Here is a 25,858-nt window from a genome sequence, read left to right as displayed (position 1 = left end):
GCTACTTTTCTTTTCAGCTTTTTTTTAACTGCAAAGAACTAAGAGCCAAAGAGAGAAAAGTGTGTTCTTATGAATAAAGTTTGGTTGGATTTCATTTCTTACAGTATATCATACATGAAACTGTTGACCTCTTATATGAAGTTCAGCAGAATTTAGATGTGTCAGGATTTCATTGAATGGAATAAAAACAGGATTCTGTTTTGCAAAATTCTCTGTTTTAAGAAGTTTCCATTGAATAAAAACATGGTGTCTACGGTACAATAAAAGGCCTGGATAAATATAATTGGAGCCACAGAAGTTCAGGACTAGTGAAAAACAATCACATTTTTCAGGATGGTTCTCATTTCTGATCAGAACTTAAACACGTTTCAGATTAATCTAAAGGTACATTAAGTCAGAGAAAGAGGAAAACAGCTGGACTTACACATCAGTTCAATACACATTGAATGGAAAGATTTCCAAATTCATTAACAAATGTTTCCATTTATCTCTGTTGGAATAGTATCGGGTGGCAGAAGAACGAACAGCTCATATTGTTTCATAAAAATACTGATCAAATAAGGAAAATGAACATGCTGTGGTGCAGGTGTTAAACTGGAAACATTTTAGCTAAAGCTGCACAGAGTTATCAAAGAAGACATCCATGGCCATATAACAGCGACATGTGTACAAACATCACAAACACTTTTATGATTTCATCGACAGAGTGAATTTATGGGAACTCCAGTTAAAAAATAATGTATAAAAAGTATTTTTCAGAGAATGTTTTTGTGGTTGTAAGAAAACCGACTGTTAGAAGTTCATCCAAACTGACTCGCAGTTTCTTTAACACACAGAACAATTTAAAACCTGGTTGAGACGCAGTTTCAGTAAAAACAGCAGTAGGTGAGATCTTCCTGAGTAGACACTCTTACAGCTCATGTCTGCCCTCCTGTGGACAAACAGGGAACATCCTTTCTTGCTTTTGCATTTATTTCAAAAGCTTCACTTCCTTCTTTGTATCAGACAACAGAAGCTACGATGGTATGAAGTCTAGACGGCGACAGGATGAACAAGAGTAGGAGGAGTCACAGGTGTCGGGGGAGGAGCTTCTGTGCTTTTGTAGCCCAGTGACAGGATGTGTTTCTGCAGGTGACTGATCCACTGCTCCTGAACGGACAGAGGTCCATGAAACACCTCTTCACAGAACCTGGAACACAGCAGAGGAAGGCAGAGACCCAATCAGAGGTATTTTGTACTGTTAGATCTGTGCATGAGCTCAAGTTAGAACCAAAACAATCCGTGAGGCTTCACTCAGTGATTCGTTTTCCCAGAGAGCATCAGGAAGCAGAGTGTTCATGTTTCTAAAGGAAGCCTCACAACCTACTTTTTAATCTGCTTTCAGCTGAAATGTTGAAATATTGTTATTTGATATTTAAATACTTTATTTCTTTTTTCTGTAATGTTTTATTTGTGGTCACTTGTTTCTTGTAGCTATATGTGATTTTTTACTTGTCTTTAAAGTTCCACTCTGATCATCTTTTGGACAATTATTAAAGTGTTCTCAGAGGTCTTTTAATTATAATGATGCTGGTTTTAACCAAAAAACACCTGTGTCGTATTCTAAGACAGTTTCTGCAGCAGTTTATTAGAAATTCCCCTCTGAGTTGTGTTGGTGTCTGTTGGTGTGGAGTGAGCCTGGCTTAAATTCCCATCATCCCTTTGTTTACACTCTCCTCACAACCCTAACCTAACACTATTAGTGCAATTAAAATGGTGAGCAATGTTGGAACATCCCAAAAATATCATTTCCTCACGTCAGGTCAGGTTTCCTCTTCAGTTTCTATTCCTACTTCGAGTCTTACTTATGTCATTTATGTTTTATTATGTTGTGTGTGGTGGGGGGGGGGTGCATTCTGTGTGGTGTGCAACTTCATCTTTAATTGTTTTAGGCTTCTAAAAATACTTTACGTTAGTGTTGTATAGAAAATGCTTTATAAATAAAGTCTGATTTGACGAAATGGAACAAAATTCAAAACTCAACACAAAACACACCACAACACAGAACAAAAACCAGACCAAGAACAGAAGTGACTGTTGTTAACCTCACAGAGGAGACATTCAGAGGTCTGAGGACTAAACCAAACACAGAGACTAAAGTAACTGGAGAACCTCTTTCCAAGGCTCCACCGCTGGAGCACAAATGAAGAACAGCAGCGACATCTTGTCTTTTTCCAGACATTAGTTCCTACGTTAGTGAAGCTGGGCTTCGGCTGCCATCTTCACCAAGGACAAACAGCTTGGAGTGTAAACAGAAACTTTGAGAAACTCCTGTTTCTTGTGTAGCACCAGAGCCTAAAGCTGCTTAAGTCCACCTGCTCACCTGTTCTCACACACCACACCTCCTCAGCCACTCACCTGCACTTGAGGGAGTACATCTTCCCAACCAGTTTGACCAGCGGGGTGAGGGGGGGCTTTGGCAGCAGCGCGGGGATGCTGCCAGAGCGGGGCGGCCGCTGCGAGCTCCGGTTATCCTGCCCCGACGACACTCCGTGTTTCAGAGGATGGACCCCTAAAGAGAGGAGAGTCAGTTGAAGACAAGGACAGACCTCCTACTGTGCGGTTTTTTGTCTTCCCTCACCTTTTGGAGTGTGTACGCTCATGCTGCTGTGGTCCTTCCTGCTGGCCTTGAGCTCCTGCTGCACCAACGTCCTCCTGCTTCCACCGGCCGCAGCGCCAGAGTCCGGGCATGCGGAGGGGGAAGCAGATCTCTGGGCTCTCTGGGCCTAAAGGAAAGCAGTCAGCTTTAGGTCAGAATCGTCCGACTTTCCTGAAGAACGTCAGGAGCACAGCCCACCTTTTTGATGTAGAGGTCTCCAAAGCGGTAGCGTTTGGTTATTTCGGTCACCCTGGCAGGATCTTTTTGGATGATTTCACTGAGGAGCTCTATGGGCGAGGTGGCGCCGTCTGCCCTCCACTCAAATATGCCCAGCTGTCGCAGGTGAGCCCGAGCATGGCTCGCCAGCGCCTTACGGTTCTCAAAGTCAAACCCGCAGAGCTCACAGGAGGTGTCTGGTGCAGGGAGAATCAGGAGAAACGGCGTTTTAGTCGTCACAGAGAACACACACTCCACCCACCCTCACCACCTGGCTTATGGAGCCATTTGGTCCAGAAGAGAGGTGTACCTGTGCACGCTTAGCGCTCACACCACATCTGCACTGGGACAGAATCCACATTTCAGGTCCAGCACTTGGATGATAGCTGCTAGTGGGCAGACACCTTTGACAGAGTGATCCGATGCACACAGAGATGTCTAGAGCTGCAGATTTCATCTGACAACATGTGTGTTTCTGATGCAACCAGGACTCAAAGAAGTCACGTGTTCAGGAACCTCACTCCAATGGAGTCCTCCGTCCCCCATGTGTGTAAGTTCTCATGTCTCTGGTAGACCATCTCCATACGATTGTTGCTGCTCAACAGTTCCGTCACGCAACTCAGATGCTCAGCGCTACAGCCTCTTCAAATGAAAATATAAGATCGATACTTGGTGAGAACCCATCGAGAATCGATCGCAGGACTAAATATCGCAATATATCACAATATCGATATTATGGCACACCCCTAATAGACAGTTGATACAAAAACATATTTTTGGCACAGATAGAAGCCCTACAGCCCAGCCTCAGCCAGACTCTGCCTTCAGTGCCCCCAAGGGAAACTGAGTTGGAGAACCCTGCTTAAAGGAAACTGATTCTTCAGTTTAAAAAATAAATTAAAAAATCGACCTCAAGTAGCCAGGTTTCCTTGAGCCTTTAATTTGCTTAAAAACGAGTGTTTTTTAAATACCTGATGCTTAGCAAAATACTCTAAAGAACTGATAGTAACCTGGTTAAAGTGCACATGATTCTTCTTTCCAGAACAAAGCTAAAGACTTAAAGAGTGGATGTTTCTGAAGTGTTCGTTTGTCCAATTGGAAGAGTGTCATTGGCTTTGAGAGCTGTGAACCACTAATGACGAGAACCTTAATGTTGCCAATCATTAACGTTTGCAGCCCGTTTGAACTCGTGCTCTAGAAGTCGGAAGACTTACCCATACGAGGCACCGCAGCCTTCCCCGACGGGGACTTGTCTTTCATGGAATAATCCACAGGGGATGTGCAGGAGGTGGAAGCTCCGTCCTCTGCTGACAGGCTCCTCCGGGGCTTTTTGGAGGCCTGCGGAGTCCACGGCCGCTTGCTCTTCCTGTCCTCGCCGTGCAGCATGACCTCTTTGAGGAGGTCGATGGGAGAGGTCCTTATCGACCAGGTGAGGCCGAGCTGGCGCAGGTGGGCACGGACGTGGCAGGACAGGGCTTTCCGCGTCTCGAACAGCTGACCGCAGAAGTCGCAGAGAACCGTTGGAGGAGACTGCAGGTCTGTGGAGCCACATCCACAGGTCAGTCAGCATGAATCAGCAGCTCAGCAGGGATTTACACCTTTGGTTTTCTGAAATCAGAACTGGGCTGCAGGAAAAGGAATAAAAAAAACGACCAGCGTTTGCTAATGTGTTAAATTTCTGACAAAAGTCTCCAAAGAGCGTATACCAAACTCCACACACACCAGGAAGGTTCCAGGACCATCTCCACGGCCGCTCCTCCTGCACACTCGTGAAACCTCTTCTCTGCACTCGTGGGAGTATTCCTGCTCTACTAAGACTAGTTCTGCTCCTCGTGGAGGACTGTGCTCTCGTGGAGCTTCTCCTGCGCGCCATGTGAAACTCAACACTGAAGGGAAAGAAACAAATACCCAGGAATCATTAGCTTTTCAAATGAAACTAAAAAAGAAAAGAGGGGGGGAAGGACTGATTTATTTATTTATCGATTTCTAAACTATTGTAGTAAAACAAATTATTTTTGATATTCCCATTTTAAAAAATGGAAAAAGAAATGGATAATGAATGTTTGAATCCATTTTCTAAGAGTTCTTCTTTTGTGTTTTCCCACCCGGTGATGCAACACTTTTCTTTATTTTAAACATTCATTATGTGTTTGTTTCATTTTCCATTTTAAAAAATGGGAACATCAAAAATGATTTGTTTTTCTACAGTAGTTTAAATTGATAAATAAATAAAGCAGTCCTTTTTCCCTCTTTTCATTTTTAGTTTTAACCTGAAAAACAAATGATTCCCGAGTATTTGAGGGTTTATTTTTTGCCCCTTTAATTTCACACGGGCGCGTAGGAGAAGCTCCACGAGAGCACAGTCCTCCACGAGGAGCAGAACTAGTCTTAGTAGAGCAGGAATACTCCCACGAGTGCAGAGTAGAGGTTTCACGAGTGTGCAGGAGTAGAGGAGCGTGCGTGGAGACCGTGCTGCGCTCGTGGAACCTTCCTTGAGTGCGTGGAGTTTGATATTCGCTTAAGGGAGAGTTTTGGTGGAAATTTTTTCTATTTGTTAAAAGTCAGCCGAGGCTGAAGTTGGCATGTGATTTTGAAGTTTCCACCGTTCTGGTTTAATCTAGATCGCATTTGAACGGGTCCCACATGAAATCTAGAGAACAGAAACAGTTTCGAGAAGCTGCAGATATTTTACAGAGGATAAAGATGAACTTTTCCCTTTGAAGTTAGGAGAAAGTAGAAGCCAAAAGAAAGAAATCCAACGCTTACTTCAGCCTCGTCCAGACCTAAGCAGTCTGTGGCCTGAAGAAGGTCGGAGACTTCTGCCTTAAACCAGTCTGTATTTTAGAGCTACCTTTACATTTGAAATGCTTCAGTATTATTTGTGTATTTCGACACTAAATTCTATAATACTTGTTACTTTTTTTTTACTTATTTACTGATTTATATGATAAACTTTAACTTTCAGAGGGTTCATTTGTTAGTTTTTCTGTTCTGTTTGGCTGTAAGTCGATGATAAAAAGAGTTAAAGGAAACGCATAACGACACTGATGACGGTATCTGCTGTTACCCGTATCCTGCTGGCTTTTTGGCACAGTCCAAATTTTTCGTAACGGATAATGTCCTTAAATGAACCCATTTGCAGAACAACAGCCTGTACCTGAGTCGAGAGGCGCCGCAGAGGCGGGAGCTGCAGGTAAATCTGGCGCAGAGGAGCTGCCCTCAGAGCTGGATGTCTTGGCTTCAGCAGACACCTCCACCTCCACAGGCTCAGGCTTCGGTTTCCGGAGCAGTGGGTCCACTGCCAGCCGAAAACCTTTCTTGGCCTTTGGAGCTCTGCTACTGGGATGCCGGGGCAGCTGGGAGCTCTTCCTTGGACTCTGGGAGGGACCTGAGGACAAAAACGTGGCCTTGGCTTGGCCTGGAGGCGGAGAGGAAGCAGGAAGCATGGGAGAGGGCGGGGCCGCGGGCGGCGCCGTGGGGGAGCTGCTTGCAGCGGTGGTTTTCAGCGGGCGCATGACTTCGATCATGCCGCTGCTGACCAGCTCCTCCACCGTGTCGATGGCAGAGCTTTTCCCCACCAGGTCGCTCACCCCGATGTGGCGCAGGTGGGAGCGCGCGTGGCTGCCCAGCCCCTTTCGGTTTTCAAACTGCTCCCCGCACAGAACGCAGGTGAAGTCTGCAGACGTCTTGGGACGCTTGCTGGCAGGAGCTGTGGGCGGAGACGACAGGTGGGCGGGGCGTTTGGGGGAGGACGCACCTTCCTGCTGCAGCTCTGTGCTCAGGTGCTTTGGGTCCTCCTCCATCATCTTGTAGAGGAACTCAATAGGGCTCCCCTTTATAGCGGAGTCAGGGATTCCAATCTGGCGAAGATGGGCTCGGGCGTGGCTGGAGAGGCCCCGCCGTGTCTCGTACCAGCACCCACAAAGCTGGCAGACGTGGGCCTCGTGGCTCGTGTCTGAAGCTGAAGGAAGACCAGCAGGAAAAGGTTAAAAAGTCATCAGCTGGTGTACATTTCTCAGAAAGAACATTATGTCTCTGTAACTGTAGGAAAGGTAAATGTCAGCTGTACTTAAGGTAATCGGAGCATCAGTCTCCAGCGGCGCCCACAGAGGCTTGGTGATGGGTTGATGGTCTGAAAAAGAGGAGCTGCTGCCTTCAGCCGACCTCAGAGGAGACAGAGGCTCAGCTGGCTCCTTCAGCCTGCCTGGAGGTCCCTGATGGTCAGCCTTCTGAGGGGCGGTCAGGCTTTTGGCTCCTGCCTTGGAGGCTGAACTGGTATCTTCCGGCACAGAGGACGCCTTGGCTTCCCGCCGGGCTTTCTTCTTGGGAGGCACTGATCCAGCTCCAGAGGAGTCTGCTTTGAAGGCCGACAGGGAGCCGTCTCTCTCCTGGATGAGCTGGTAGAGCAGCTCTATAGGAGCGCCGCTGCTCTCAGACATGGTCACGCCCAGCTGGCGTAAATGGAGGCGAGCGTGGCTGGAGAGCCCTCGTCGAGTCTCAAAGAACAGTCCACAGACCTCACAGACCACCGGCCCCGACGGAGCTGATGCAGGTTTAACGGGCAGCGCTTCTGCGGTCAACAACACAAACCAGGTTTGGTTACAACAAACAGCAGATCAATGATTGGCAAACATCCTCCAACCACATAAATTCATGATGCAAATTAAATTTTTTTATATTGGTTTAAAATGCAGTTGTTACACTTTTCAAAACAATGAAAGATCCATTCTGATGAGCATGATGTTTTAGTTTTATGTTGATGATGATTGAAGACCTAAATAAAAGAATTTAAGATTCTAATTTGGATTTCAAAGAATATTTTCATTTAAATCAATAGTGCAATTTAAATAAGATCGTATTTGTGACATAGAAAATACACTGGGCCTGCTCCGCTCCATTCTGATGCAACAGACAAATAGATCCATGAACGTCTTTGTTTTCCTGGTCTGAGCTGGAATCTGGATCCGAACTGTACAGCTGGATAGAAAAGATATTGATCATGATTCTCGGCTTTTGAAATATGTCCAGCCCCTTTTCCTAATAAAGACTTTCGTCCAAAATAAAGAACTTAAACTTTTGTCGGCTTGCTATTTTGATCCATCAGACCTGTTCCCTACAAAACGTCCTGGAAACCGACACAGGTTTGTGTGATTTTGACTTAAAATAGCATAATCATAGTTAAAGACCAATGTTTGTTGTCCCATCATTCTTTCAGTCTTGTCATCTGACCTCTTCCTCTCCTGTAGTAGAGGTAAGGATGTTCTGCTGCTGAAGTTCCTGTCATGCTTTGGAATCCAAAATGACTCACACAGTCATAAATGACTTGTCATTTTCTAGGACATAGTTTCTGCAGAGCAGCTGGAGTTCATTAGAGATTCACCTCTGAGTTGTGGGCGGGATCACACCCCCTTTCCGTCCCTGTTGCTGAGAACTCTCTGTTTACAGTCTCTCCCACTGGCTTATAGCTCCAGACACCTCCAATCTAACATTAGCAGTGCAACAAAAATCACCAGCAAATCATCTATCCAGCTTTACAGTTCTGATCCAGACTGCAGCTCAGGCGAGGAAAACAAAGACGTTCATGGATCTTTGCCTCCATCAGAATGGAGCGGAGCAGGGAGCCATTAGCTCGGCGAGCAGATTTTCTACATCTTATTTATTTATTTTTTTTGTCTGCTGCTGCAGTTTCTTTTTTATGTGTCTTTTATCATGAGAAAAATGCTATAAGTATATGTTAAAAACAGGAATTTCATTGGAGTGGGTCTTCAATCAAAAGGAGAACTTTATGTTGAGGGTTTTCAACTCATGACTCATTTTTTATTTAAAATGATTGTCGTGTGGGACTTTAAAGGAGTAAATGAGTGAGTTTGTCGTTCATCGTTGGTGCCTCTCACCTTGTGACTCCATGTGAGCTGATGTTAGTAAAGTTCTTCTGCTCTTTACACTTCAGTAACCTAAAAACAAAAAGAGAAGAATCAGCTTAACCACTGCTCACTTCAGTTTGTATTTATGAAGCATTACACTATAGTAAGCTAAACAGGTGGCACGTTAAATGAGAGCTGCCAGAGACTGGGCTCAGAGCATGTCATCAGAGCTGTCATCAGAGCAGCTTCATCTGACACAACAGCTAGTTTGATGAACTTCAGAGCCTCCACTTTAAAACCTGCAAGACAAACATTCTTCCAGCACAAGAATGAAGAACACGGATGTTGAACAGACACATTTTTCAAGTTTGAACCTACGGCTTCAAGATCTACTTAGTTTCCCAGTTATCTCTCTCCTATTTACGGATGACAACACTGATCCGGAGAGTAGAGCTGATCTGAACTCTGAATGATCCAGCTGACCGGGGTGAGCAGGGCAGTAAAAAGGAGCAGGATGCTACACCTCTCATGTTTACCGTCTCATGGAGAACCAGGAGCAGACTGAACTCCTCTTCTAAACGAGAGATGGACCCCATGTTTCCAAACCCTGGTCTTTGGGGAACACTGTCCTGCATTGTTGTTTTGTTTTTATCCTAACCTGCTCTACCTCAGCTGCCTGTGATGACTGCCTCCATCAGGCTTCAGCAGAGCCTGACGATGAGCTGAATCAGGTGTGCTGAAACAAGCCGGACAACGTTCCCCGAAGACCAGCGCCGAGAAGCAATGAGAGGTCCAACAAATAACTGAGGAAACTCCTGCAAACGTGCAGAGAAATATGACGACAACTGAAGGAACTACAGTCAAAGTTATTGAACAAAGTGACAGCTTTACATTCCCACAGAACATCTGCCTCAGAGCAAAACACCAGTTTATTCGAATGATAATGCAGATTTTTATAAAACTCTAGAAACTTTCATTATGCGGAGCTAACTTAAAAACATCTACAATACACAGAGACAGATAAAGTATTCTCCTTTGCTGTGGGTACAATCTTAGTAAAAATCCACCTGTCACCGTCCCTACTGTGATTACTGATAGATGTGTAGTTGCAGTTTGTATCTGCTGGTGGGAATTTATCCCAGGACACATTAGGACAGAAATGACTAAACTTATTTAATGAATTAACCAAGACTATAACCCATTCACATTGGTAGCACTTTTTCTTCAACAATGGAAGAATGAAGGAGCCTCAGGTTGCAGACCCCTAGTTCAGAACAACTGTTTTAGTTCAATATGTCTTTACAAAGACTGCATGAGGATAATGTATCACCATCTTTATGTTTGCTCTAGCCTATACTTTTGCTTTTAACTTTTTAACATGGTTTAGTATTGATATAAACTTGTTTATAGTAACCCGTCATAACATGAACATAGCAATAAATCACTTGTAAAATCATTTTCAAGGGACGTGCAATTTTTAAAAATTCATTTTACTAGGCAAATGAACAGAAATCAGGTGTAACTTGGTTTTATTTCATTGGGATTTTACAAACAGTCCCTTTGACAACCCTTTGACAGGTCTGCAACCTGAGGCTCCTGAGCCATACAGAGATCTGTGGCTTTAAAGAAAAAGTGCCAGAGTTCTGAATACATTATTGGTCATTTAAGTTTTGTCAATTATATTAAGAACTTTTAACTGAGGTTAACTGAGCAAAAAACTTTCTTTTTTTTTGTACCACTGCTGATATTACACCAAACTTAAGAGGTCTTGTGTGCTTTTCCACTCCTCGTAAATTCAAGCATGTCAGATAACTGAGCAAAATTATGGTAAAAGGTTTATTCTTCTGTCAGAATTGTTCATTACTAGAAAATGTTCTTTGTTGCACAAAAGTGTCTAGTTGGTGTTCAGAAGCAAAGTTCTGAAAGGGGCCATTACATGAAAATTCTACTTTTTGAAGTTTTAAGCGCATTATTCTGTTCATTCCTCACTATAAAGAACCCCAAAGTTGTATTTTGATCTGTTCAAAAATTTTTGAGTAATCCTCAAAAAACCTGATCTCTCTGCAGCAGCCCCTCCCATACTCATGAAAATGAGCGGGTGGTATCGTGACGCGTTTCTCCTTTATGACACTCAAACACACACTAACACACACACCCCGATCAGGCACAGTCGTGCAGACGCTGAGCGTATTTGTGTTGTGAAGCAGTGTAGTGATGGCCGGGGCTGCCAAAGGCAGATGTGTGGTATGTGCCTCCATCTTTGAAGAAGTTTGGATGCTGTAAATTTTTTTGGGAGAAACGAAGAAAGAATGACTCTATGATGACGTCATGAAATGGGCGTCAGCCACACACAGCGGCAGGCGGAGCTTCAGGAATCGAGTCGTTTTACTTTCGGGTATGAAAAAACCCATGAAAAATGACTAATATGTCTTTAATAATCTGTTTTTTAGTGTTCCAAAGGTAATATATGATCATATATGTGGATATAGCTCACTGTGAAAGGCTGATGACAGTAATGGTAGGGCCCCTTTAAAGTATATAAATCCATCTATATGTACAGTGTTTGCTCGTTTGTTTTTTTTGTTTTTTTTTTTGGAGGGGGGGGGTGTTCAATAACAATGTTGCCAAGTTTATATTTAATTTCCAAAAGAGAATGAGAATGACAGTGCACCAAAGCCATAATCAGGAAAAAATACCTCAACTTCCCTGCATTTATATTTTAAGTTAATTTACTGCAGGAGCATCCTAATTGACACTGTGTATTTTATTTCCTGGCCGAGTCAGACCAAAGACTCTAAAAATGGGACCCAGTGCCTCCCTGCTTGACACTCAGCACTAAGAAGTTGGACTGGGGGGTTAAACCACCAAATGGTTCCCGAGCGCGGCTATGTCTGCAGCTCACCGCTCCCCAAGGGGAGGGGTCAAATTTCACACACCTTGGTGCGTGACAAATAGTGAGACTTTAACTTTAACTTTTTAACTTTATTTGTTCTGCAATCTAAAGTGAAATAAGTTCATTTTTAAGACCTAAAAAATGTATGACACTGTAATATTGTATTGTACATATTTAGAGTTACATTTTATAAATGAATGGCTTAATTCAGGCATGTCCAAAGTTTAAGTGTTTACGTTTTCCGGACCACAAGCTAATCACATAGAATCAAGAATATTAGCCCTGCAGGAGTTTCAAAGAACTGCAATTTGTTGATTGTGATGGTCTAAATTACGCTGTACACTTGTGATAATAACCTGTCGTTTTTTGACTTTTAGGGCCAAACAACAAGAACAGATTATTTATGGTTTTCTGTGATCAAAACCACGGTTTGTACTTCTGGATGAGATTACTGCATTATGTTCCTGTTTACATAATTTAAATGTTGAAGTTTACATTGAGAATTTAAAATGAAACATTTCACATGACGTCAGATTTAATGTTGACAAAAAGTTTTTTGTTCGTTTCATCCAGAGCAACTTTTTTCTTGTTTTTTCTGGTCTTCAAACATGAAATTCAATGAAATTTTAGCTTTAACATAATCGACTTAGATATATTTCTGTTCTATGGGAAGAAATGAAAAGAATCCCTCTAAAAAAATCATTGGATAGTTAATTTGGGTCGATTGAATGTTGTTATACATTTGCAGGCCGACTGGTTTGTTTTTACACGTTCTCCTCAACGGAGCTGGCCCTCTCTGCAAAAACTTTGATTACCTCTCTGGCTAAATAGCTACCAACACATAAAGTGTATTTTTAATGAAGAATAAAGTGGGACTCTGCGGCTCTCGCTGGGTTCGGTTCAGTAGGAAACTGGACCAACAGGTTCCTGGACTCACAGCACTATCTCCATCTAAACGCACGCGATCCATCAGCTACAATAGTCGCAACGAAAAGTTAAAAACATTATTATTAATTCTGTTGTGTTTCCTGATTTTTTTAAATCATTTCATTGATTTCATTGTCAATTTAACATTTCAACTTTCATAGTTTTCTTATTAGAACGAAGAAACTAGAAACACGTACTGAAGTATTGGAAAGATTGAAGCTAATTTAAGTACATCATCAGCCTCTGTGTGCTGCTAAAGATCCCATCGTACCTCTTTTTATTCAGCTTTTTTATTCCCTTAATAACCGGGCCAGTTTATAATCAACCGCCCGGAAATTTACATACATAACATATTTATTAAAGTCGTAAAAGTACCCAAAATCCCTCAGAAAGTGACTGAAAACATCAGAAAAATGCTAGCTTACCGGAAGTAGATCTCCTAAGAGTTCTTCTTCTATGAATTTACCGTACCAACACATTACTGCCACCTCCCGGAGGGGTTGAGTTACTACAACTCAAAAATGTGTATTCCTGATGCAGTGAATCATCAAGGGACCGGGTTCATATGAAAAAGTAGAGAGGGGATGTCATACGACTCAATCTTATGATTCTTAAAGCTTTTTTCTGACAACGGATGGCAAATAAATGGACAAACTTATTCTTGAAATTTCCGAGTGTTTCTTTATTTAAATCATTGTGAGTCTGGAGCAGATACTCTGTACAAAAAAAGGAGCTTAAGTGCTAAGTGATGATTCAAAGCAGGTTGGCAAAACAGAGAGGAGTTGGACTTGATCAACTCATTTTTAAAAAATGTTTTTCTTTTTTTATTAAAAAAACACAAAATCATGAATAAAAAAACTGAACGAAAATAAGACTGTCATAGCAATACAAAGCAACATTTTTGTGAATAAATAGAGTGGATAGCAGTCTGCAAAACAATTTGTTTCATTTCTCACTACACATTTAGGAAAGTTAGATAAAAAAAACTAACTGGCTGCAAGAGGTTCTTTTTATTTTCCTGGACTGAACAAATGTTACAAGTAAGATTTGAACTTGAGATGTTAAACGTTAGCATGTTGGGCACTTTGAATTTACACTTAGAGATGGTTATTTTCAACTTAAAAATGAAAGGCAATTTATATTAGAATGTATTTTTGTTAATATACAACACTTAATTGCTATTCTTAATTATTTTTTCTTCCTTTCCACATATTTTGGTGGGGGGCAATTTTAGTATGTATAAATGAACAATATCCTTACTGACAAATTTAAATCCTTACAGATTTTTGTTGCATATTTGCAAAAGTACACTACACACAATAATTTTGGGATATTGTGAGAATCTCAGTGGATGTCATAAACACCATATTTGTTTCACTTCACAGATTTTCAGGATAGGGAGGTAGTTGTGTTGCAGTAATAGAAACACCTCATTTAGGGTTCCCCTCATTGTCTATACTCAATGTCAACATTCTATAGGTCTTAAAAGCTGATTTTGTCAACCATGACCAGAACCTCCTGACCTCTGACCTCAGACATGGTTTAGCAAACGCCACACAGCTGCAGGCCGTTTACCAGATGTGAGGGTTCTAGGATTTACAGACCAACCATTCACAACAGACTCCACCTCTTTGACTGGAATGACAGACGACCGTTACAGGTGATCCACAGACACCAAGACACCACCGTGAACGTTTGCAGTAGACCATGTGACCTGGACAATGCAGCCATGGTCTACTGTCCTGTTCACTGTTGAGTGTCGGGTCCTCTTGAACAGAAATGATGGTCATCAGTGTTGATGGAGAAGGTGAGGTGAGCGATACGTCGAGGTCACCGTGATCTCAGTCTGGACAGACATCACCAGTCAGAGCTAAACTGGTTTGGTTCTTGTAGACGGCCCAGTCACTGCAGGTTCTGACCTCAGAGACGTCATAGAACCATCATCATCCCCCAATTCCACCAGAACACCCCGACTTTCTGTTCATGGATGATAATGCTCCACCACATGGAGCCAGAATCATCACAGCTGGACTTCAGGAAGTGGGAGTGGCTCGTACGGTATGACCAGCAATGAGCTCTGACCTGAACCCCATAGAGCACGTCTGGGACCAGCTGGAACGGAGACTGGAAGATCAGACCTCCAAGTGACCTGCAGATCTGCATGTAGAACTTGTGGAAGAGTGGAACCTCTCAGAACATCATCGTGAGTCTAGAGAGGAGCAGGAGACGTCACTGTCAAGCTGTCATTGCAGGAAACGGAGGAAATACCAGCTAATTACATGGTCAGTTTTTGATATTTGGAGCCATCTTCATTATTGTCTGAATTTTCGAGTTAATAAAATAACAAACTAATGACAATGCTGCTTTCTGTCATTCATTATTTGTAAAATCAAGTGGAAGTTTTTACATATTTATTTCAAATTCAGAGAAAATAGCAAAAAAAAAACCCTAACGGAAATAAGTTTTTGTGAGTAGTGTGATAATTGCACTAGAGAAGAGGTCTGCAACCTGTGGCTGGGAGCCACATGTGGCTCTTTTACCCCTCCACTGTGGCTCCTTGGTGGAAATAAAATGTTTTTAAGAAATTACAAAAGTAACTGTAAAGAACAAAATCATAAAAAGTAAATTACCTAAGCTTTATTCAACTCATTGCCAAACAGTTGAAGGAAGGTATGAATCTTCCAGGAGGATCCTAATAACAGCGGTCGCAGTCCTCCATCAATCCTTTGTTGTTTATCAACATTATACTGACACAGAAAAACAACTATAAAGAAATTACAATAATTAATAAACATGAGATTTGTTTGCAGATCACATCTGTAATTGTCCAGTCTTTCATACATTTAAGAGATTTAAAATGCATTATAAATTCGTTTAGGAAACAAGACAATTAGGTTTTGTTACCTCTCCATCCGCAGCAGTGAATGTGGTATTTTCCAAGTAGTATAACTGTATTTATGAGATTTGACAAGGATACATCTATATTTTCCATAAATAATAACAAAACTGAAATACTAAAGGGGGGATTTAGCATTAAAGGTGGCAGACCCCTGCACTAGTAAACTCCATAGCCATTGACTGTAGAAAATCTCATATACATCTTATATACAGTCAATGTCCATAGAACAAACTGCTTCGAATGAACTGTGGGCTTTTATTTTGAAGAGTCGAGTACTTCCGGGGCGCAGCTGTCGGGGTTTACTTTTTCCACGCAGCTGCGCTTCTTTTCTCCAGAAGCTTCAAACCTTCCTCCAAGTTCTCCGCGGCCTCACGGGAAGTCAGGTGTGTTGGGAGAGAGCGTCGTTAGTCGGATATCCCCGGGGGTTCGGTTCGTCTTATCTCCGGGTTTTGCTGTTAGTTTGGAGACAAAGCAAAGCTGAAGAGTTCAAAGGAAAAAAACGAAGCTAATGTTTAAAAGAAGCTAGCACCCCTCCTGCTCTGAGGGTCCGGACCCGCCGGCGGTTCCGCCTTTGTTCGGGTCTGTCAGACGGTCCGGGTTGGTTCGGTCGGCCGTCGAACGGGCTGGGAAAGGCGGTGGAAAGTTGCTGAAGGTTTCTTTGATCTAATCGAGCAGCGCGCGGGTTGTTCGCCTTTGACCCACTCTGTCTGGAGGATCAATGACTGGGAAAAGTCTGCTCTCTGCCTTCCAGAGTTCAGCTACTGAACCTTAACCTCCAGTGAAGGCTCTGTAATCCTCATTCCTGATTTAAAACGCGCCTTCTGCGGGGTCGATGAAGGCTTCCAGGGGTTATGCAAGTCTTCTAAAAGGCTTTTGTTCTCCCGCTGCACGAGCATGCACGTGACCTCCTGGGGAGAAGGGGGTGGGGGTGGGGTCTGAAAATCAAACCTTGAGACTTCAGCCTTCAGACCTTTAGCCTAAATTTGTTGTTTTTTTCCCTTCCTCCGTCTAATTGTCTCTCTACTTTCTCTGGATCTTCTCCGCTCAGCTGCTCATCACCACCTCACCATGTCCTCTGGAAAAGCTCAGATCGGCCAGGCTGCTCCAGACTTTAAAGCCACCGCTGTAGTCGATGGACAGTTTAAGGACTTACAGCTATCAGACTACAAAGGTACTCCATTATTTAGTATTTGCATCCGCTCTTATGTTGATGGCCCACGTTGGGGTAACTGGATTCATCCTCTCTGTATTGAGTAGGGCTGCCACGATTAGTCGACTAATCGACTTTTAAAATGGTCAACGACTAATTTAGTAGTCGATTAGTCATTACTTTATATCAGGGGTGCCCAAACTTTTTCTTGTGAGGGCCACATAACTGTTTTCTTCTCTGATGGAGGGTCAGTTTGCAGGCTAACAGAGAAAGTGTAACGATCACAGGGTGTGTCTAAACGTTACGATTGATGGGTTTCCAGAAAGCTGCATATAGCCAAGTTTTAAATAATTCATTTCTATAATCTTCACAGAAAAAGTCATACTAAAACATTTTAGAAACTAGATGTATAGCATTACCTGCAATTGATTAATAGCTGAAGATGCTTAAATTGATAACTGAAAACGCTAAAGCTGATAGCAAACTAAAATTTTAGCGAAGTGCCAAATTAGCCAAATAAAAACAAACAAAAAAATTCTAAATTAGCCAAAGCAGCTAGTATGTAGCTGAGATATTAGCTTAACTTCAAAATAGCCTAAAAACTGATAAAAACCTAAATTAGCCAAAACAGTTTCAGGGACTGGGCTAAATACGGAGGGGGGCCGGATCCGGCCCGCGAGCCGTAGCTTGGGGACCCCTGCTTTATATTATATGGAGTCAGAGTGTAATAAAGTTGAACAAAGTTGTGAGCGTTCAGTACCAAAAAATGCACTTTGTTATATTTGAGTCCGTAAGACCAAAACTTTATCTTTAGTGAAATAGTTCCTCGTTTCAGATATCAACCTCATTTGAACCCTTTAACACCTGAGGCGTCGCCAGTGACACTTAAACACAAAATCTTTAATATACGGTAACTTTTCAACCGTTAACACGATCATTCCAGTAGATGCTGTAGGAGAACAGCGACTCGATGAGCCACTTTTCTCCTTCAGAATCCATTGGAGTTATGTTAACGGTTGACAAGTTACCGTATATTAAAGAACATAAATGCAGGAGCTCTGGTGTTTAAAGGGCTAATCTTGTTTTAATACCAGAAACTAATGAATGAATGAAGCTGCACGATTCATTAAACCTTTAATAAACTATCGTCTTCATTGTCTTTATGTTTAGTTTAAAGCTAATGATGGTTAAGATGTGCTTCACATCCACTTTGCTCATGACCTGATTAGTCAAATAATCAGAAAAAAATAATCTGATTAGTCCACTATTAAAATAATCGTTTGTGGACGTCCTAGTATTGAGTAACCTGTTCTGTGTGCTTCAGGGAAGTATGTGGTTTTCTTCTTCTACCCTTTGGACTTCACCTTTGTTTGCCCCACCGAGATTATCGCCTTCAGCGACCGGGCCGAGGAGTTCCGCAAGATCGGATGCGAGGTCATCGGCTGTTCCGTAGATTCTCACTTCAGCCACCTGGCGTGGTGAGTCCTCCTGTTGGAGAAACCTGAGACCGCCCACGCCATCGAGTCAGCAGGTTAAATGCTGGAAGCTTGTCGGCATCAGAAGTTATTCCTGGAAAAACGGCCTGTTTTCATGGCTCTCCGGTACGAGTCTTTTCAAAGGTCACGAAAAGCTGACGAGTTGGAAGGCTGTGATAAGAAGAGCTCAACAGGTGAACACAGGCTGAGCTTTATCCTTCCTGCAAGGTCATCTGGGAGGCTGATGACCCATCGTCCTCAATTTTAAATGAGTTCGATTGACTGTGGAGCCCCCACCCTGGTGCTGGTGGGGCGTCTGCTCTGCAGAACTGAACCAGGTGGTGCCTTAGCTGTAAACCATAAGCAGCGTTCACGAATGTGGACTGTCGTGTCATTCTTTATAGTAAACGCTTTCTAACGAGTGGGTGGATCTGCTCATGTCACCCGGTCTTTAGAGACCCCCCAGGTTTATCTCCAGTGGGTGTCTGGCTGCAGGGGCTTGATAAGGGCTGACCAACGTTTTTTGTCGTTCTGCTCCTCCCTTAAGTTCAGAGGTTATCCAAGGATCTTCTAAATATGCACCCGTTTCATGCTGAAGCTGCACCTCCTACAGCACCCCACCCCACCCCACCCTACCCCACAATCTTGGTCCAGATTTAAACCTAAAACAACCAACAAAGATCAAATCTGTGAGAGAGATATGGCCCACCCCACTTGGTGCCCTTGAGCACGAACCCTGACCTCTGCTGAGCATTGGACGCGTCGGTGGCTGCTGACAGATCTGGTTTTGCTCGACAGCTTCAGTCTGCTCTGAAACTTCTTGAACAGGGTGCCTTTTGCAAAAAGGGTGGAGCTTTGCTGAATGGGAAAAAAAGTCTGCTTTTTAAAAAATAACATCCAAATATTTTGTAATAAAAACATTACATTTGAAGTTTCGAGTGTGGACTAAAAAAGTGAACGGTAAAAATGACCTTTTGATGTGGAAGTCGGATCTTATGTGGATCTGATCAAAAACATGCTTTTTGTTCCTGACCTGCAAACATTGTTTCTGAAAGGATCAACACCCCAAGGAAGCAGGGGGGTCTGGGCAGCATGAAGATCCCGCTGGTGGCAGACCTCACCAAGTCCATCTCCAGAGACTACGGCGTGCTGAAGGAGGATGATGGAATTGCATACAGGTCTGGTCCTTTGTTTTTTCATTTTCCTTTCTGTTTTCTGGCTTTATAAGCTTTTACATAATCCAGTATTCAAACAGTACAAATGTTTGTTTCTGTCTTTAGAGGTCTGTTTGTGATTGATGACAAAGGCGTCTTGAGACAAATCACCATTAACGACTTGCCTGTGGGTCGCTCCGTGGATGAAACTCTTCGTCTGATCCAAGCCTTCCAGCACACTGATAAATATGGAGAGGGTGAGTGAAGACACCAAGCTAAGAGCATGTTGCTACCTAATCCGTACCAGTTACCTGATCGTTACCCTGATGCGTGGAATGCGTCTACATCCACGCAAGCGTTTTTCGGCACTTACTGGTCAGAATATCTTTTTAGATGTTAACAATAATAATTGCCTCTTAAAATGTTTGTTAATGAAATAGTTTATTTTAATAATGACAGTGGAAAAGAAGAAGAAAAGAAAAGTTATGGATCAGGGTAGGACTGGGTTGATAAAATTGATTTGAATCAATTTAAGCTCAACAGATAAATAATTGATTCATAAAAATAAAGATTAATTTAGCATATAAAGCTAAAGTCCTCTAGTTTGATGCTAACCTTTTATGGAATTTCCCATAGGACGCTACATTCTCTGTATGTGGAACTCTATCTGTTGCAGCGCTCACCCCGCATGCACGGCCCACACGGCCCTACCGCTCTTCCACCACTTTACCACAGTCATTTCCAAGCAGTAAAACTCAGTGATCACAAGAATTTGTTTTTCTCAACAACCAAGAGCAAAAAACACCACCCACATGTTAACTGTATATTGTTTTCATTACAGACAAAGGAAAATCTCAATGTTACGTGATCGAATAACAGACACACGGTTTGGAGTCATTCTCTCCACTTGATCATTTTTATTTTTTAATTTGTTGGAAACAAGAAAAGATGAGAAGTGAGCAACTTTTACTCTAAGTTGTCACAAGATGTTGCAACTGAAATTCTTGTTAACGTGTTTGGATTACCGGAGAAAATAAAGTCTGTTAGTGGCGCTGTATCCTCCTAACACGGGGAGTAAACTGCCGTCATGAAAAACAGCAGAAGAATATTTGTAGTCTGTTCGCTCAATTAACCTAAACATACATTACTGACTAAATGAACATCTTTATAAACTCACAGGCAGGAATTTTCCAAACTCTTTTAAGGAAATATTTCTAAAGTAACCACTTGTGGTCTAAAACAGTTTTTTCCTCATACTTTCTTCTTCTAGAATAAGATGTAATGCTATAGTGTGATCTCCACCTAGTGTCCAAACTGAAACGTCCTCCAGGAGAAGCAGAACAATGTTTACAATGTTAATGATCTGAACATTTTAGTTAGAACTTCTCCTTTAGAGAATCCATGTAACACTGGATGATATTAACAATCTCATTATTTCACTGATACATTTACAGTATGTGAACTGGATCAGATTAATACAAATAGATTGGTAGTAGTAGTAGAATAGTAGATTCTTAGTGTATTTCTAAACAAATGTATATAAATGTGTACACTCAAAATTGAATTGAATGAATTGTTACGACCCTGGTCTTCCCCTCTTTTAGGCCTGTGTGTCTTTGTGTGTGTTTTCCCATTTTCCATGACAGAATAAAAAAGAATAATCTGAATTGAATCGATTCAGGTTCTGGTCAATCAAATCAAATCGTTTCTAGAAATTATTATGGATACCCAGCCCTAGATCAGGACTCCCTACTGAGCGTGTGCAAAGTTGTAATGCTGGGCAGCGTCTACCGAGTCTGATGAGTTTAGCTAAAACGGTATAAATTAGGGCTGTAACGAGTATCCGGGTGCTCGGGTATTCGCAATCTGCTCCCAAAATTTCGAGTACAGATATTCGCGACGTCCAAGATCGTTGATTCGTGATCTTTATAAATGTAGTAAATTGTAGTAAAATATGATCATAATATCATCTGGGGACGATGTATTTTTGCTCTGAAATGCAGATTAATGTAGGATTTTAAGTTTACGAACTAAAAGAGCCGCGGTACTTCCAACAGAAGTAAACGCATCTTCATGACGATGAAGCTTCCGGTTTTCAAAGTAAAACTAGCGAGAGCTTTTTTCTGTTCAAAAACTGAGACTGAAGTTCCGTTCACAGACATAACTTCTGAAAAAATAAATTAGCTTTAACATTGGAGCTTTAGCTCCAGTGTTTACATTCTTTTGACTATGATAACTCTTCAACATTTGACACAATTAACGAAACTCCAGCTTATTCTGAAGAAACAGCCTCGCGCTGCTGAAAGGTGGATGTAATCAACGTGAATCAGCTGATTCTGCTGAGAAAAAAATACTTCATATAGGCTCTGCACCAATATGTAATACTTAGAACATAAAATATTGAAGAACTTTGAGGATAGAAAACTGTGGAGAACATTTTCAGATTCTGTTGTTAAATGATCCAAAACAGCAGTGATTTTATCCTTTTATGTTGTTTTCCTGCTGAACCAGAAGATTTATTAAAAAAAGTTTAAAATGACAAACAAAATTTCTTTCCATCTGAATCTTTGTGTTTTTTAATCAGTTTTGTTGATTCTGATCACCTGTTCTAAATAAAGGTATAAATGATGATTAAATACAAATAATTTCAATTTTCATCAATCCAGTAAATAGACATACACATGGCAATAAACATAATAAAAATTAAGAGTTGTGGTTCAACTCGTGAATCGTTGCTCTTGATTCGTGAATCGAATGGGATCGCCACCTAAGTGATGATCCACAGTCCTATTATAAATAGGGATGTCCCGATCCGATCACGTGATCGGAAATCGGGGCCGATCACGTGATTTGGGACTCGATCGGAATCGGACTCCTTTGTCCGATCAGGATCGGATATTTAATTTATTCTCATTATGATCAGAGCTTTATATTTCATCTTATCATTACGGATAAATACTCCACTCCAAGTCTGCATGTCATGAAAAGATCACAAAATGTCATCGCCAGAAAACGCAGCAGAAAATGGCAGCAGCTCAAGCAGAAGGCTAACTTGTAAACAAAGCTAGCTAGAAAGCTAACTTCCGGGACCAATAACTCTTTTAAAAACGCTTTAAACTGACAGCAAGTGTCTCTATTGTCCTGACACAAACAACAACCTATAAAGGTATTCCAACAGAAAAAGTTTTTGTTTTATTTTAATGTGAAGCTCTTTGTCCTTCAGACAGACGGCTAAACAGCAGCTGCTAACTGCTACATGCTAGCGCCGTGATTTAACTCCTTAGGACCCGAGCTGTCCTTTGATATGCCTGTTTGATTTATCTGACAGAGAAATAACAGTTAAGAAAATTAACTACTGTGGAAATAAAACCGAAAATGTGATGTCTTAAGAACTTAAAAAATAAGCACATAATCTTAAAAATAACTAAATAAATCTAGTAAATTAAAACTAATAATGATATCAGCTATTCATGAACATTCATCAAATTTAATGCTAAAACAAAGTCATAATTTATTTTTAAGAATTTTAAATGAGGACAGGAATCACATTTGGTCAAAAATGTTCAATAGCTCTAAAGATTTTAAAGCTAAAGTCACTAAACTTTATCACATGACTAATTATCACTTATATAACAAGAAAATTGTATTTTCTTTCCTAGTTTATATTTGCTGTATTTTTACTTGTTTATTAAAACTACTTCACAGAAGTGTTTTATTTAAGTTTTTAATGATAAAAGAAGGTCAATGAAATATAAATAAGGGACAACACTAATCTTTTTTCAGTTTATCCATGTTTTAAATGTCTTATAAAAGTATCGGACTCGGTATCGGCAGATACACAAAATCAAATGACTCTGAATCGGATCGGGCCCAAAAAAACCTGATCGGGACATCCCTAATTATAAATAACCATAATTAAGACCACTGGCAACTGCAATAGATCCAAAGATGATTGAAGTAGAGGTTGAAATCAACCTGTGGGCCTTTTTAAATGTGGTGCTCGCCTGTTTCTGCTCCTGCAGGTCATTGTGTTCACACGAGAATTGGATTCAAATCAGATTCCAAAGGAAAATGTCGACGTTATCCCCAAAACTGATCCTGACCCTCCAGAGCTGCTGTCCTTTAACATTCAGAGTTTGCTTTGAAGGACAAATTCTCTCAGATCTGTCGCGTTTGCCGTGAAGGCGGTCACTTGTCTGAGTTTTACCCCCCTGGGCCTTCATCTGCACTTTGCCCTCAGTTATTGCACACTTCTGACATGACTCAGCAGCGTGGAGTAATGGCTGTTCTCTCCACAGTTTGCCCTGCTGGCTGGAAACCCGGGAGCGACACCATCGTCCCAGACGTGGAGAAGAGCAAAGCCTTCTTCTCCAAGCAGTGAGGGTCTGCCGTCGTCGGATCCCACCTCAGAGCACTTCTTCATGTCCCTTTAAAGCAGTTTTTCATGGCGTTGTGTCTAATCTGTTGAAGCAAACTTGCCTTTTGTTTAGAAAGCTCCTGTTTTGAGTCCAGCCTCCAGAGATCAGCTTCATCTTTTAGTCCAAAGCACTGACTCTTTGTTCCCTCAAAGTTTGTTCCTTTGCTACAATTACTGACTTACTACAACTTGAATAAAACAGTGGGGAGACTTCTGTGCGTCTTCATTTCACGTCAAGATCATGAGTTGTTTTTGTGTTTTCTTCCTGTAGGTGGCAGCATTTGTCACATTTTATTTTGAAAGTGTGCTGCTTGAATTTATAGAAATGTCAAATTTGGAAAGATGAATTAATTCCAAACAATCCCAGGAACTTTGAGTCCTTCAAAATCTTCATTTCTCCACATGTTTTAGAATGAGTCACAGGAAATCTATTCCAGCAAAGATTTACTCTTTCAGTCTGACAGGAATGGAAGACTCTTCATTGGTCTCTTTTGTTGCAGCTCTTTTTCTTTTCCCACTGGATCTCCCACCTTATTACGTTTCATAGGAACTCCAGAACAGTGAGCAGAACTAGATGATCCGTTTGGTGCTTTAACATCAACTCCTTTAGAAAATCCCTGAAAAATAACCTTTTTTCTTCCACTGTCGGCTGTTAGATCTCTATAAGAATAGCTTCAGGTTTTCCTTAGACTTGTGTTTATACAAGTGGCTAATACGGCAGCTACTGACTCGAAGATAGTGGGCTGATCTGGAGGTGGAGCCCCAGAGACCACCCAGATCAAAGAGGGGATCATTGATTTAAAGGGGAATCGTGGACGTGGAGAAAGTGGCCTCCTCCGTGTTCCTGGGATCATCTCTGAGGATTTTACCCAGAATGCCGACATTGGTCCTAAAGGTGCCGCTGTGTCTTTGGAGAAACCACCTGGAGGAGGAGCTTCAGGAGTCCTTTAGTGTGCAAGGGCTTTTGGCTGCAGACAAGAAGGCCAAACAGCTGAGAGTCGTGCTGGGTGATATGACGATGCAGATCATGTGGGGCGATAGAAAAGTGTCTATCATGCCAAGGGGTGGCGTTGGGATTTTGGGCCCCATGAGAAGAATTTTTAGTGGCAAATTTGCATTAGGGGTCTTTGTGAGCCCCCGTACCTCAGTCTGGGCCCCTAGAATCAGTTAATTACTTAACAGGAGTGAAGAACAATGGGCGTGGAACAGCTTGAAGTTGTTTCCTCAGACTTGAAACAGACAGATACACTGATGCAGGCAGCCCAAGAAGAAGCACTCTCAGCAGAAGAGGGGGGTGTCTGATCTCGCTGCATTTTGGATTCAAGATGTCCGTGTTCCATATAGGAAGTACCACTGGGTTGTAAAAAGGCCAAAGTCTCATTGACTTCCATTGAGAAACAGACAGTTATTTCTCAGTTATCTTATATGTCAGAATAATCATTCTTCCTCTGCTGCTTTCTGATTAACTTCTTTTTACTAATCCTAATTTTTTTTAAAGATTTTTTTCTATTATCACAAGTTATTAGAGTTATAAATTGACCAATCAGATGGCTCAATAAGCGTTTGTGGGTCTGACATGGAACGTCTGGGGGGTTTGATTGACAGATGACGGGTAGCCAATGGGAGCAGACTTCATCAATGGGTCCGTGAAGACCTTTTAACACCTACTTTACAATTCAACAATGTACCAATCATTGTCCTACTGTTGTTTTCCTCAATGGAATGTACCGATGCAGCAGTTTAAAACAACAAGAGGAGCATGCTGTCGACATTTTTAGATGAGGATTTACTCTGTAGAAATAGATTTCACTCTGAGGTTATGTGCTTTGGACTTTTTTGTTTGTTTAACGTTCGTTTTTCTTTATTTCACTGTTTTGATTGTAGCTTATAAATGATAAGTTATGTATCATACGGAATGGTACAGCTCCTCCATAAAATCACCAACCAAAGTTTCATCTTCGCCGCACTTTTCCAGCTTCAGCCTAAATTAGACACAGCCGTCTGAGGAGCGCGAGACAAACTTGAACCTGGTCGTATTTTCAAACAGATAAAAAGATCCAGCTGTTCACTTGTTAGGATGGTTATTTATTTTAAATACCGCCGACACCGACTTCTACCCGGCGGGGACGGCGGACGTGGGCTCGCTGAAGCTCGCCTCTCCGGAACTTATATATTTATAAAATAAATATATATATATTTTTATTCTTCTTTAACCAGAGAGTCAC

At 41.7% G+C, this 25,858-nt stretch overlaps 4 protein-coding genes across 8 annotated transcripts in view; 3 read left to right on the top strand and 1 right to left on the bottom strand.

The window, feature by feature from the left end:
- LOC112145516 (dynamin-2) overlaps positions 1-1,270 on the top strand; it is a 44,869-nt gene extending 43,599 nt beyond the window's left edge. Inside the window, exon 21 of the transcript XR_002919087.2 lies at positions 1,132-1,270. The gene's annotated coding sequence lies outside the window, so the exon portion shown is untranslated. The remainder of the gene's footprint in view (positions 1-1,131) is intronic.
- Positions 1-25,858, top strand: part of dlgap4b (discs, large (Drosophila) homolog-associated protein 4b) — a 707,978-nt gene that overhangs the window by 100,560 nt on the left and 581,560 nt on the right. The window lies entirely within an intron of this gene.
- Positions 197-13,059, bottom strand: LOC112145517 (protein Wiz). The gene is made up of 9 exons (XM_024270800.2): positions 12,964-13,059; positions 8,749-8,808; positions 6,924-7,424; positions 6,012-6,815; positions 4,069-4,392; positions 2,837-3,051; positions 2,621-2,765; positions 2,398-2,551; positions 197-1,189 (listed from the first exon to the last, which is right to left on the bottom strand). Exons 2-9 carry the CDS (start codon positions 8,759-8,761, stop codon positions 1,033-1,035), a joined length of 2,313 nt encoding a protein of 770 aa, XP_024126568.1. The 5' UTR covers positions 8,762-8,808; positions 12,964-13,059; the 3' UTR covers positions 197-1,032.
- prdx2 (peroxiredoxin 2) lies at positions 15,688-23,847 on the top strand. The gene is made up of 6 exons (XM_024270812.2): positions 15,688-15,820; positions 16,486-16,608; positions 17,912-18,065; positions 19,118-19,240; positions 19,343-19,473; positions 23,515-23,847. Exons 2-6 carry the CDS (start codon positions 16,506-16,508, stop codon positions 23,595-23,597), a joined length of 594 nt encoding a protein of 197 aa, XP_024126580.1. The 5' UTR covers positions 15,688-15,820; positions 16,486-16,505; the 3' UTR covers positions 23,598-23,847.

The sequence above is a fragment of the Oryzias melastigma genome, linkage group LG5, assembly GCF_002922805.2.
Source record: "Oryzias melastigma strain HK-1 linkage group LG5, ASM292280v2, whole genome shotgun sequence".
NCBI classification, from domain to species: Eukaryota; Metazoa; Chordata; class Actinopteri; order Beloniformes; family Adrianichthyidae; genus Oryzias; species Oryzias melastigma.
The sequence above is the reverse complement of the archived record's forward strand: the minus strand, read 5'-3'. Positions and strand labels throughout refer to the sequence as shown.

Bases quoted from the DNA above. Each gene is read 5' to 3' on its own strand.
- LOC112145517 (XM_024270800.2), bottom strand. The intron at 6,816-6,923 runs GTACAGCTGACA...GTCTTCCTTCAG, and splicing joins TGATGCTCCGATTACCTTAA to CTTCAGACACGAGCCACGAG. The intron at 2,766-2,836 runs GTGGGCTGTGCT...GCTTTCCTTTAG, and splicing joins GAGACCTCTACATCAAAAAG to GCCCAGAGAGCCCAGAGATC.
- prdx2 (XM_024270812.2), top strand. From the start codon at position 16,506: ATGTCCTCTGGAAAAGCTCAGATCGGCCAGGCTGCTCCAGACTTTAAA. The intron at 18,066-19,117 runs GTGAGTCCTCCT...TGTTTCTGAAAG, and splicing joins CACTTCAGCCACCTGGCGTG to GATCAACACCCCAAGGAAGC. The intron at 19,474-23,514 runs GTGAGTGAAGAC...TTCTCTCCACAG, and splicing joins CACTGATAAATATGGAGAGG to TTTGCCCTGCTGGCTGGAAA.